The following is a 13,166-nucleotide window of genomic DNA, read 5'->3' as shown; positions in this document are numbered from 1 at the left end:
TAGTTGTAAATAGGGAGATAACATTTCCGGGCTTATTGGCCGCGGTCTAATTGGAGTAGAAATTCCAGACGTTTCGGCTTGCTTTGCTGCAGCCATCATCACTGGTTTGAGTTTGGTGATACTGCTGGTGAGACTGCTCAGTCTCACCAAACTCAAACCACTGATGATGGCTGCAGCAAAGCAAGCCGAAACGTCTGGAATTTCTACTCCATTTAGACCACGGCCAATAAGCCCGGAAATGTTATCTCCCCATATTGAGGCCGGCCGTGAAAGCCTTAAACAGTATTTATAGTTGTGAATGACTACTGAAAATAAAGGAGTAGTGTAAGTTATTGGTTGAAAACTTACAGATATATAATCTATTGCTCTTCGTTCGGAATAAAATACCGGCCAGCACATAAAAATTGCAACCTGTATTTAAAGAGTATCTGAAGCACAATGCTAACATTTAAAAAAAGAAACTTATTTAGAATTTGCAGTCTCCTTAATTTCAAGAAACTATTAATAGACTGACCTAATGTTTATTATTATAATTATTATTATTTTTGCAACATTTTGGCAAAACATACATCACATAAAAATATTCTAAAGTATTATGAGAAGACTTATAAGGGATAATTTTTTTACGGTAAAACCAGATGTATTAAATACGTATTGTAAAAATACATTACATAACGATAAAGGTATTCTTAAAGTTTAAATTATTTGTTTCTCATTTCGTATTTTATTTTGAAAGGACAAAATAACTTTAAATTAGTGTTGGTTTAGACACTTGTTTTTTTTTTTTTTTTTTTTTTTTTTTTTTTGTCCTTTGCAATAAATTCAACGATTTTTATTCTCTCTCTTTCTTTCATTTTTTATTGATTTTACCATTTCACTGCACTTGCTTAAAGTTAAATGTTCATATTGGTTTGTTTAATGAGATGCAATCATGTTTTTCAAATATGTTTACCGAAACATTTTTTAAAAATTCTTTTAGACTGCAATAAATATTGAAGGAGTGACCTCAAAGATGATTTTAGACAAGATTAATGAATACATTGGAATGAAAACCGGAAAGCCATTGACGCCGAGCCGAGAATCTGAAATATTTGGAAAGGTATTTTTCACAATATTATAAAGAAGTTTTGTAATTAGAAATAAGAAAAAAAATCATTAGTGTATGATATTTATGTAGTTTTAAACTTTACTTGCTAACATTATGCAAAGACACAGTAGGGGAAGGTTGCCGTCAATGGGCCGCTTCCATAACTAGACAGCGAAGATATTTCCCGTACCAGAGTTCGTGCAGACGCGTAATCAATTTTAGTACCTTCCTCTGTCTGAAAACAGTCTACTGCAGAGTCGTCAAATAGCTAAAATTACTTCATCATAATGTTAATCGGTCAGATACGATTTTTACCATTATCTTACTAATTGTTGAGATTTTCATTTAGTTATAACATGCTTTAAATAACAATGATCAATTAAACTTGAAGATTGACTTAAAAGAGTGCCCTTTCAAGGACAATAGGGCTCGACCGATGGCATTTTTTGGCCGATGGGCCGATGCCGATTGTTGGCCGATTGTTCAAAGATGGCCGATGGCCGATGGCCGATTGTTTTCCTCCAAATGGCCGATTGCCGATGGCCGATGGCCGATGCCGTTGGCCGATGGAAAAAAAAATCAAACAGAAATAAATTGATAAAATTGTCAGGGATTTAAAAGATCGTTGATTCATTTCACTTTACTTCCGTTCTACGAATAAGGAATTGTAATCACAAAAAAAAAAAAAATCAGATTTTGACCTAAATTTCTATTTTACGATCACCCAATTTAAACTTCACAAGTTTTTTCGGCACATCTGCTGTACATGCATATGTACCTAAGAACATATAGATGACCGAAATATCCATTTTGAACGCCTCCTCAGTTAATTATCGCAAATTCTCTAGTGATGTCTTCATGCGCGTAAACTTGCGTCACTCAAAAACTTTATGAAATAGTAAGTTGAAAACTCATATGTACGTATTATGATCTAAAAGTTAGAGGACAAGTTGTATAAAACCTTACCCTGAATAGTTCACATTACCGAAGCCCATCGATCTACAAAGTAGTCACCTATATATATACAAATTGAACATATAACTAAGATTTCAGAAAAAGATTGTAATGATGTATGGATTTAGGAACACTAAACATAGTTAAAAAACATTAAACTATGTTTAATCATTCCCCCCCCCCCAAAAAAAATAATAATAATAAAACAATGAAACCTTCAACAAATTACGCAATTAAAGTGGTAAGATTGCACGTAGACATTTTTTAGTCATCAAATTAAACAAAAAAGGTAACAGATAAATTACAATATTAAATCATAATAGGAATATTTTTATACTTATTTAAAATTTATGAATAGAAAATTTTGCATTTTTCAGAAAACTAAAACAGTGACATAAATTTTGCTGAAAAAGAAAAAGCCATGAAAAGAGCGAGGTTCTTAAAACGCAGCTACAATAAACAAACTCAATATCTATACCAAGTTAATAACTGAATACATATACTACTTGATCTGTTGTTTTCACACATAATATTAAACAATTTGATTGTTTAATCTTTTATGAAGCTTTACAAACATGTTCAAATTAAATTGTTCAATATAACAATAATTTTCTGAAATTTAAAAAATTACATAATAGAAAATCCGTGAAACTTTTCCACAAGAAACGAAAATAAGTTATTCATTGATTTTATATAAATACATTAAAATAGTTACTTACGACAGAAAAAAATCGATCGCAAAAAAGATGGCGCATTACAAAATGGGGGGGGGGGGTCACCCTCTGATTTGCAGTAACTCACACTTCGGCCCCAACCTCGGCCTAATTTTTTTCAGTACAGAACCGCTAAAACCAACGCATTGGAAGAGTTTCTGAATCTATATCAGCACTTCCGAAGAAAAAAATTCAAAAGTCTCTTCGATTTCCGAATAATGTCACCATTCAAAACGTCTTTAATCAATTTCTAACATTAATGCTCTAAATTCTTTCTAAACAATAGATAAAGGTTTTGAAAAAAATCTCTAATTTTATGAATGGTGTTAGTTTTAAAGAACTCAAAAGTACAACTAGAGTTTAATTTCAAAAATTGAGGGAGTGGGAGGAGGGACGCGCAAGTGTTCTTGGAAATTCAAAAAATAGTCGTAAAAAATAGAGTTCAAAATAATCATAAACATTGAGCAGAAAAACCCTTTCAAAACTTGCACCCGAGTTTGTTTTGATGTGCAGTGGCGGATTTAAAATATAGAAAATGTTGCAATTGCGCGAGAGGCACTATAACCATAGTGGCACCGTAGGAGTTAGAAAAATGCTTGTGATAAATGTTTTTCAACTTCTGTGATAGAGAAATAGAGCCCCAAAATATATTTCGACGGGCCCCAAACTTGTAACTCCGCCGAAGCGATACAGAAAAGACTGCATTACTGTGATTTATATTACAAATTATCAAAAATACCCGGCGTTGCCTGGGTGAGTCATAATTGCGAGAAACAATCGCTACTTTCTTTCGTTTTCTGTTTTAACTGAAAGAACTCAAAACACATCGCTTTGACGTGATTAAAAATCGAGCTCTTCCTTACTCATAAAAGTAAAATAGCAATAAGTATAAAGAACGAACGAATATTAATTTAGAAACGAAAGCAAGAATTTAAGCATATAAAAATTTGAAGAATTTCCAAAATACAAACTAACAAAAACAAAGATCACTTAAAAAAACCGTGCGCTTTATTTAATTAAATAGTACACATGCAAAAAAAAAAAAAGCTCTCTACTAGGTTTCTTTAAGGGTGCAAAAAGTAGAGTTTCCAAAAGTTTAAATGACTTTAAACTCATGTTTGCTCCGGAGAAGCCTTGATTCAAAATTTTCATTATGATTACTTTTAATATTGCTGTTGTTAGGCAACGAATTTTTGTAACAATGGGTTTTATATTCGCGACTCCATATCTCGAATACGCTACCTTGAGGTGAAAAACCAATGCTAAAGAAAAAGGTAAAACATTCCATTCCACGTGTTTTCTTTGGGGTAAACTACAGGCTTCTAACAGTTTGTGGTGTAATGTAATTTCAGAAGAATAGAAAAGAAGGCTTCTCACAAACACGATGAAAAATTAATGTCATTCACTACGCGTCAAAGCAAGTTTTACGGTATTTTTTTGTTTTACCTTTTTCATCCGCCATTAGACAGTGGCTGCTGCGCCCCCTACAGTTTATTGGAGTTGCGAATTTAATCATTTAATGGGGAAATTATATGAAATTTACTGTTTTCCACCATAACTTTTTAAAACTAAGTTTATAAGGAATACATTGTAGCCTAAGTTGCTCCCGGATAATATAGCTATATATGGTGAAAAAATTATTAAAATCCGTCCAGTACTTTTGAAGTTTACCCCCGGACATCCCCACAGAAGCAGCCATATATATATATATATATATATATATATATATATATATATATATATATATATATTATATATATATATATATATATATATATATATATATATATATATATATATATATATATATATATATATATATATATATATATATATATATATATATATATATATATATATATATATATATATATATATATATGAATGTTTGTCTGTATGTCATCCATGAACTCAAAAACTACCCGGCAGATTTGGCTGAAACCGTTTGTTATATTTGGTACTGGGAATGTTTATAGACCAGTTCGAAAAAAATCCGATCGATAGTTCCTTTTTTATTCCAATTTAAGTCACAATCCATTGGATAAATACGAATAAAATGATCGGCTGCAGAAATTAATTCGCGTGAAAGATCTCATTGATAAGAAGTTAGCTGTTGCCATTTTTCTTGAGTTTGAACAAATAAATACTTTCTTTATTGTTTTATGGCTTTTCATGCAACGGGGGGGATTTAAAACTTTTTCTATTTGATATTTTTAGCGATTGATTGATCTTGCAAACTGCGTGAGTACAAAATTTGAGTATAGTCACGGCTTCACTTGATACCTGGACCGATTATTATGAAAATTGCTATATATGGGTATTTTTCCACGGAGAAGGTGCCTAATATGCTCATTGAAGCCACTCACCACCAGGTGGCACTGCAGAGTAGCAACTTCTGCCCCGTTCAACCGATTGTCATGAAAATCAGTATAATGATGTATTTTTTTGTTGGCGTAGCAACGCGCGTCGGGTACAGCTAGTTCATGTATAAAGATGAGAATACAACTCCTAAGAAAGCAATAAATGTCATGCTTGCTCCGGAGAAGCCTTGATTCAAAATTTTCATTGTGATTACTTTTAATATTGCTGTTGTTAGGCAACGAATTTTCCTAACAATGGGTTTTATATTTAATCATAACATGGGGAAATTACATGAAATTTAATGTTTTCCACCATAACTTTTTAAAACTAAGTTTTAAAGGAATAAATTATAGCCTAAAATGCTCCCTGATGATGTAGCTATCTATGGTGAAAAAATGATTAAAACCTGTCCAGTAGTTTTGAAGTTTACCCCGGATATCCCCACAGAAGTAGCCATTTATGTATATAGATATCAAAAAAATAAAGAATTACCGTCGGCTCAACCGGAATCTAACAAAATGACACAAAAACCGGTTTTGCCATCTCATATTTGTTTCCAAGGTGTCCAATTCGGCAATATATTACCAAATGATCGTCAGTCTGAGACGCTATATTAGTTTTGCATTGAAATAAGTAATTAATAGTCACAAAAAATGAGTAAACAGGCTTTTCAGAACACCCGATCGAAAACAAAAAGGGAAGTGCACAACTGGAAGTGCACACCCCACATGCGAAAATTATCCTTCTACAGCTTACGATTTTTGAGTTATGACTTATGAGAGGTACATACGTACATCCAGCAGCAAGGAACAACGCAATAATAAACTTGTTTGGTACTTGAATGCAGTATTAAAAACTCTTTCAGGGGTGACTAAAATAGAAATTCATACTGAAATTTAGTAAAAAATTTTATATGAAAACAACCTTTACTTTGTATTAAAAAGTAAAACATCAAAGGTCCTTTTTTTTTTCAAAAACATCGGCCAGTTCCATCGGCTTTTCGATGTTTTTAAGGCCGATGGGCCGATGTTTCCTGCAATTTAACATCGGCCGCCGATGCCGATGCCGATGGATAAATTGTTGAACAATCGGCGCCGATGCATCGGCCAGGCCGATGCATCGGTCGAGTCCTAAAGGACAATTCCCCATACTTCATGTTTCAGTTATGATTCGTCACATCAGTAACACCTATAAGAATATTCAAAATGACGCAGTTGCTATCATTGGACCGCTGGGTGTTTTTACGAATGGATCACCTGATAAAGTGGTTAATTCATGGAAAATTGCAAATATTGTTGTATTTTCAACTCAATTACCTTTGAAAATTGCTCAATTGGTTTTAAAATAAATATGATTATAATGAAAAAAAAATCTGTAATTCATAAAAAAGGCTTTTACTTTATTATAATTTCAACTAGATTTTTTTAAAGAAAAATTTCAGTTGATTTAAAAATTTAAAGCATAATATTAGAGTTTCAAATACTTTTGCTGTTCCAGAAAAATGCAAAAATTAATAAACGATGGCCAGCGGACAAGTGAGAGCATGTAGTTGCTTACAGAAATAGTGGAATGGACCTTAACGAAGTCTGCCAACAATATAGAGTCTTGAAAGCTACTTTAAACATTCTCATGAAAGATAATAACCGGTTTATTGTTACCTTAGTCAATTATTAGATATTTAAGAGGTAAGCCCTCCAAATAGGAATATAATTAGTGAGTCATATTTTGAAACTAGAGAAGACGTCTTTGGAAATGAATTGACTTGATTATCTTAATGCCTAGTGGCACATGAGGCCGCTAGCGTGGCATTCCATCCCGACCGGTTTAATGCCGCCTCCCTGGCACTCCCCAGGCTTGACCAACCAAGCCATTTCTTTCTTGTATTGACATCTGACGCCAGGTTAGTTTTGGACGCCCGCGCTCCCTCTTGCCATCAGGGGTCCACGTGAGAGCAGTTCTTGTTGGATCTATTTGCTGCATTCTGAGAACATTTCCTATCCATGTCTATTTGGGCTTTTTTACCAGTGTGGTTACGGGCTTGCAATTTGTACGTATGTATAGGTCTGTATTCGATATTTTATTTGCTTTTTTTTGAGCAATCACGATTGCTTATTGTTCTCACTTGACTGTTTTGATGTCCTATCATTTTATTTTCCCACCGCCACCCTCTGCAGCATCACCGTCGACCGGCTCCTCACGATGCTGCTCCTATAGCGAAAGTCGTCTCCAGGTTGCATCCATGTCCTACACACACGCGCATACATACACAACTACACACACACACACACACACGCACGCACACACATATACACACATACACATACATACACCTACACACACATACACAAACACATACACACACAAATACATACAGACACCTACACATGCACACACACAAACACATACACACACTCATACAAACAACTACCCACACATTCATGCCTGCACATAGACACAAACACATATGCCTACACACACATACACATACCCCCCCCCCCACATACACACACATTCATACACACAACTACTCACATACTTATGCCTGCACATAGACACAAACACACATGCCTACACACATACACATACCCCTACACACAACACACACATCCATACACAGAACACACATACCCCCACACACAAACACACACGCCTACATACACACACTCGTGATTGCGAAAAACATAATTTGAATTCAAGATGTCAAAATTCAATTTTTTTTTATTTTTTTACGTGGATGGGTGTTCAGAGCGCTCAACCCTCTTCTCTTATCCCTTGAAATTTCTTCCGAAAAATTGAGGCAATTGGCGTTTCAAGTGTCTGAGAAAAATCACATGTCCTACAGATTTAATTAAGACAAAAAGTCTGTTAGTCCTATATTCTATGGTAGTTTGAGACTTAAGCTTCTAGTTTTAGTATTAAAATGGTCAATAAGTGCATTGACATTTTAGAGAGTAAGTTCAATCTTGCTTCGAACGAAAATTTTCAAAATGGATTTAACTAACTCCTAACGGTTGAAAAGAGGTTGAAAATATATTAGCTAAGAACGGTGTTGAACAGGTTGGGTAAATATCAAGTGATGAACGAGGCGTGATGACAACAGCTGTGTGTTATGTGAGTGCTTGGGTTTTTATATTCCTCTTATCCGAAAATGAAACAATTCAGAAAATAAATTTCTTTTTCTATAACTTATTGTTATTTGCAGAGTTCATTGATCGCCTGTTATAAATATTTCTAAATTAAGCCTTGATTTTTTAATTTGAGAATACGGTCCATCAATGGAAACTCGATGGTATATCCGTAGCAACATGCTGCCATGAATGGACCACATGCTAAAATATTTATTTAAAATTTTTATACTTTATTGTGTATATTTATCATGAAAGTGAATATTATTTTAAAAGAGGAATATTTAATGAGAAATTGTTCCTATAATTAACGTGAAATTTGAGTTGGATTTCCTTTCTAAAAAATTGAAAACTGTTATGTAGTTTATTGACGGCAACCTTCCTCTAATTCATCCCTTAACATTAAAAACATTAAATTTTGTATAAGTTGTTGTAACAATTTTCGTATTATTAGAGCAAGAATTTTTACACGAAGTTATGAAACAAGAAATAGTCATTTTATTTCTGTTTTTTAAGAATATTTTACGGTTTCGTCAGATTCACTCAACATCTTTTTAATACGATGGAAATTAAATGTTTCTATTTTTCTTTTTGCATTTTTTGAATTTCATTTCCATTGTTTTACTGTACTTAATTTGTAAATGTAAAGTTTAGCAGTATCTTTCTAGTGATCATTCGAATAACATGTTTAGTACAGTCCAAAATATTGTCACACTTTTTTAAAACATACTCGAGTCCTTCCCCCTATTATCACAAAGGGTCACACTTGAACTTACCTCCTCCCTTCCTTTTGTTATACGTCACGCTTAATTACAGAAACATATTGTTATGAAAACGTTCTATTTCAGTCAAAATGAGTGACGTCATACTTCTTGTAACTCCTTCCCTCTTCGTTCTCACGAACTGTCACGATTTCATGAACCTGTCTCCCGGTCAACTCATGACATTATTTGTGGGCGATGCTTTGTTTCTAATGAGATTTCATAATCAATACTTGCTTTCTGGAGATTTTTTTGAAATTGTAACTTTTATGTGTTTTATATGACAACTTTTACACAGTATATAGGTTTGATTTTCGCTGCTATCTTGCACTGAATCAAAATTTAGCCATCAGCAAACATTAATCTTTTATGGTTCAATTTTTATATACAGTCGAACTCGCATATAACAAACCTTGATTTAGCGTGAACTCGGTTTTATCGAGGAAATTAGAAATATTTGATTGGTACAATGTTAAGTCTATGGGGAAAAACTCGCTCTTAACGAGCAAACCTCGTTTAAAGCGAGCAATATTTTTGTAATTCATAATATTTCCAATGAGTTCGAGCATAATAACAAGTCTAAAATCCTAAAAACAAATCATGACGACATTAAAAAAAAAAACTCTTTTTTGTAGTTAGAGAAGCATTGAAAAATTACATAATTTGTGCAAGTCAGTGTTATAACTTCAGAAATATTTTTTTCCGATTATATTCCAGCACAAATTCAAATCAAATTATCCTTAAAAGTGACGACGATGGTAATGAAAATTGTGACAGTTTGAAGCTGAATCATCATCAACTTGCAATGTTTTTTGATATGTAGAAAAACTTAAACCATTTTTCGAAGCCAAGTTCACCCCTAAACGATGCTTCGGCCAATGACTAGATGACGATGTTTTGGCCAATGAATATTCCTCAAAGGACATCAGTAACGCAGGAAAAAGTCACTAAGAGAATTCAAATGAATTTACGAATTTTTTGGCACTATAGAGAAATTGAAATGAAACAAAACCAGCGTGTAATAATTTTCATGATTTTTTTTTCCACAAACCCATTTTTTACGAGAAGTCGGTTATGACGAGTAAATTTCTCGATCCCTTTGTGCTCGTTTTAATCGTGTTCGACTGTATATATTTTTCTTAAAAGCACTGGTTTTTATTTGAAATAGATGAAGTATGAAGAGAAGGTTCCCGAAGAATTTAAAATGACTCTCTTCAACCGCTTCTTCTATGCAAGTTCCTATTACTACATCGAAAACCCAGCAAGAGATTTTGCACCAAGTAAACCTATTTATTTCTATCCCTTATTACGATTTACTTACATATGCTGAATTTTATTTCTGAAATTAAACGGTCTCTTTTAGTTTTTGAACATTTCGAAAAGTACTTCAAATCATCAGGCAACTACAAGGGCACTTACGTCAAAGCCATGTTAACATCAACTCTACATACTGTCACTGTTGCAAAAGCTGTACCCTTCCCAGTAGAGCTGGAATTAAAGTACCCATATCTACTTGCTATTCAACTCAAAAACCAAGACAGCGGAAGAATAGATCCAAGGAAAATGCGCCTTTCAATGAAATTCAGGTAAACACAATTAAAATTTTGTTCACATTATGCGAAATTTGTCTTTTAAAGGCAGTTATATAGAAACAATAACAGTTTATATCTTACAAAATAATTGTAGTAAAACTTGACCATGGGGACATGGCGGGTGATCTTAAGCAGTAACATCATTTGCATCATAATGATTGGCGGAGGCAACCAGAAAACAAAGAGTTGTTAGAGATGCGTTCTTACCGATCCTAATACAAAATTGTTAATAAACAGCCTATTACAAATGATACAAATTATGTTTTCACTTCAAGGTCATTGGCCATCTCTCCTTGTTCAAGCTTTGATAGCAAAAAACGACTATACGTATACACTTTGAATCTCAAACAACCCGTTCACATTGACCGAAACCTCAGCTCATTGAAAGTAATTTAAATCCATGTTAATAAAAACTACTATATAAGGGGAAACAAGTAGACAAAAAACACCTAACAAACACGTAAGTTAACTCAAATTTTTAAAAATTATTACATCAATCAATCATAATTTTTCAATGTCATTTGCTAAATGTTACTTTTTAACAATGCTATGTAAAAACGATTCAGATATGTTCCTGGAAAATAATTGACAGCTGATGAGGCAAATTTCTGCCAGTAACATATCTTACAAAAACCAGGAACGTTTTCGCCAAAAGTGAGTAACCTTTCCTAAATTATCTTTGAAACTTTCTGAAGAAATTGCAAATCTCCTTTGTTCAAGTTAGTTTCCCCCTCGGGGAACGTCAAGAAAAATTAAGTAGGTTTAATGTAATTGATTTAGAACCTTCCTATGTTAACCAAGAAAGTTCCAGAAACATTAGAGCAACCATGGCAAAAGTTAAGCGAAAATTGCTCAACTCAATTCGCTCAAAAGTACTGCTTGATGTTAAATGAATAGTTATCAAATAAGCTTTGTGCTACAATATGATTAAGGTGAAAAAATCAACGTAAATAAAGCCTAAATATTGAAGAAAATACAGCATATAGCTATTTCAAGGCTACAATGGAGCCTCTTCATCAGTGCAAAAAGCTCACCAACACAACCAGAAGTTGCGAGAGAACTGACAACAACCAGGTGAACACCGGTACTTATACCAAAGAGGGCCAACCAATAAGAATACAGGAACAAGACATCAAACAACCAATCAGCGAACAGCATGTACACTCCGGGTTCAAAACAAGGGTAGCGACAACCAATCAGAAGCCAGGAGACAAAAAGAGTGCGAGACACCAAAGAAACAGGAAAGGCAATTATAGAAATTGCTTCCAAATATCATGAAAAATTGGAGTGCTGGAAAAATCATTGACAAGAGAATGATAATTTTTCCAAAAATAGTAAGCTTCCCAGAAATCGAGGTCACAAACCGAAGAACATTTACAAAAAATCTTTGCAGATGAAAAATCACAACAGTGACCAGAAGTCCAACAATGCTGAGCGATGGAAGAACGAGCAAGTTCTTTTTGTTTAAGGGGAGTCAGTACCCCCTATACCGTCAATGTTAAATTGCACAAGTTCATGTACCTTTTTCTGAAAATGTATTTAAGATACATTTATGAAATTTTTTCTGTACCTTAAGTAGACTGTTTTCTCTATACTGAAGTAACATTTTACAGAAAGGAAGCTTAGTTTTATTTTTTAAAAATTCTAATGCGTAAGTCACTGTATTTTTTTCAAAAAATGTCATTTTTTTAACACGAAGTCAGCTCTATAAAAAAATATTTTTGGAACATGAGAAAGATTTTACTTCAGTGTATGCAATTAGATGTATGGAATAGGTGGTAAACATTTCAAAGCCCAACACAATTCAGTTTCTGAGAGAAAGGAACATTTAGTTTCAAAAATACCATTTCGAGATACTGCAACTGAAAGACAAAAATCATATCTTATCAACATGCGTTTAAATTTTTTTAAAGCTTATTTTAACTTACTTCTAATATGAGCACGATCAAGAAATTTGTATCATTAAAAAGGTATTGAAATGGAGTTTCAAAACATATAAAAATCAAGAAATCAAATTTTTGAAAGTATTTAGGGTACTGACTCCGCTTAACATAGTTTTCGTGCTCTTTCAGACGGTGCTTGAGAGCACGTTTAGTCTGTCCAACGTAACCAAGTCCACACTTGCAGGAGATGCTATAAATACTTCAGTTGCTATGGCAATCAATGGGGTCTTTTAAGTTTGTAAATTTTATCTTATTAACTGGAGAAAAAGCTATATCGAAAATAATTTCTTCAAAATATTTGCAACTTGATGATTTACTTTTGGATAATAAGGCAAAACAATAGTATACGAAACATTGGAAGCAGAAACCTTTTCAGAATGAGAGGGCTTAATTAACTTATTATAAATTAAATCAATGATGCTAGGAGAATAAGCACGATCGAAAGCCACTGCTTTAAGATAAGAAAGCTCAGCATTTAAAGAATTGGAGGAAGAACAGATGTTCAAAGTACGAAACATAAAAGCCTTGAATGAGACCAACTTTTGGTTTGGAGGATGAGAAGAACATTTGTGAGGAGGTAGTGTAACAGCACACTTACGAAACACCGAATTTATAAGTTCATCATTACTT

General features: G+C 33.4%; 1 protein-coding gene across 1 annotated transcript in view; it reads left to right on the top strand.

The window, feature by feature from the left end:
- The window catches only part of LOC129227286 (uncharacterized), a 63,509-nt gene that overhangs the window by 30,618 nt on the left and 19,725 nt on the right, over nucleotides 1-13,166 (top strand). The window contains exons 16-18 of the mRNA XM_054861822.1: nucleotides 980-1,099; nucleotides 10,170-10,281; nucleotides 10,365-10,587. Of these exons, the coding sequence (XP_054717797.1) occupies nucleotides 980-1,099; nucleotides 10,170-10,281; nucleotides 10,365-10,587 (455 nt within the window). The remainder of the gene's footprint in view (nucleotides 1-979; nucleotides 1,100-10,169; nucleotides 10,282-10,364; nucleotides 10,588-13,166) is intronic.

This window comes from Uloborus diversus, chromosome 8 (assembly GCF_026930045.1).
Source record: "Uloborus diversus isolate 005 chromosome 8, Udiv.v.3.1, whole genome shotgun sequence".
NCBI classification, from domain to species: Eukaryota; Metazoa; Arthropoda; class Arachnida; order Araneae; family Uloboridae; genus Uloborus; species Uloborus diversus.
This window is presented reverse-complemented; position numbering and strand designations above follow the sequence as displayed.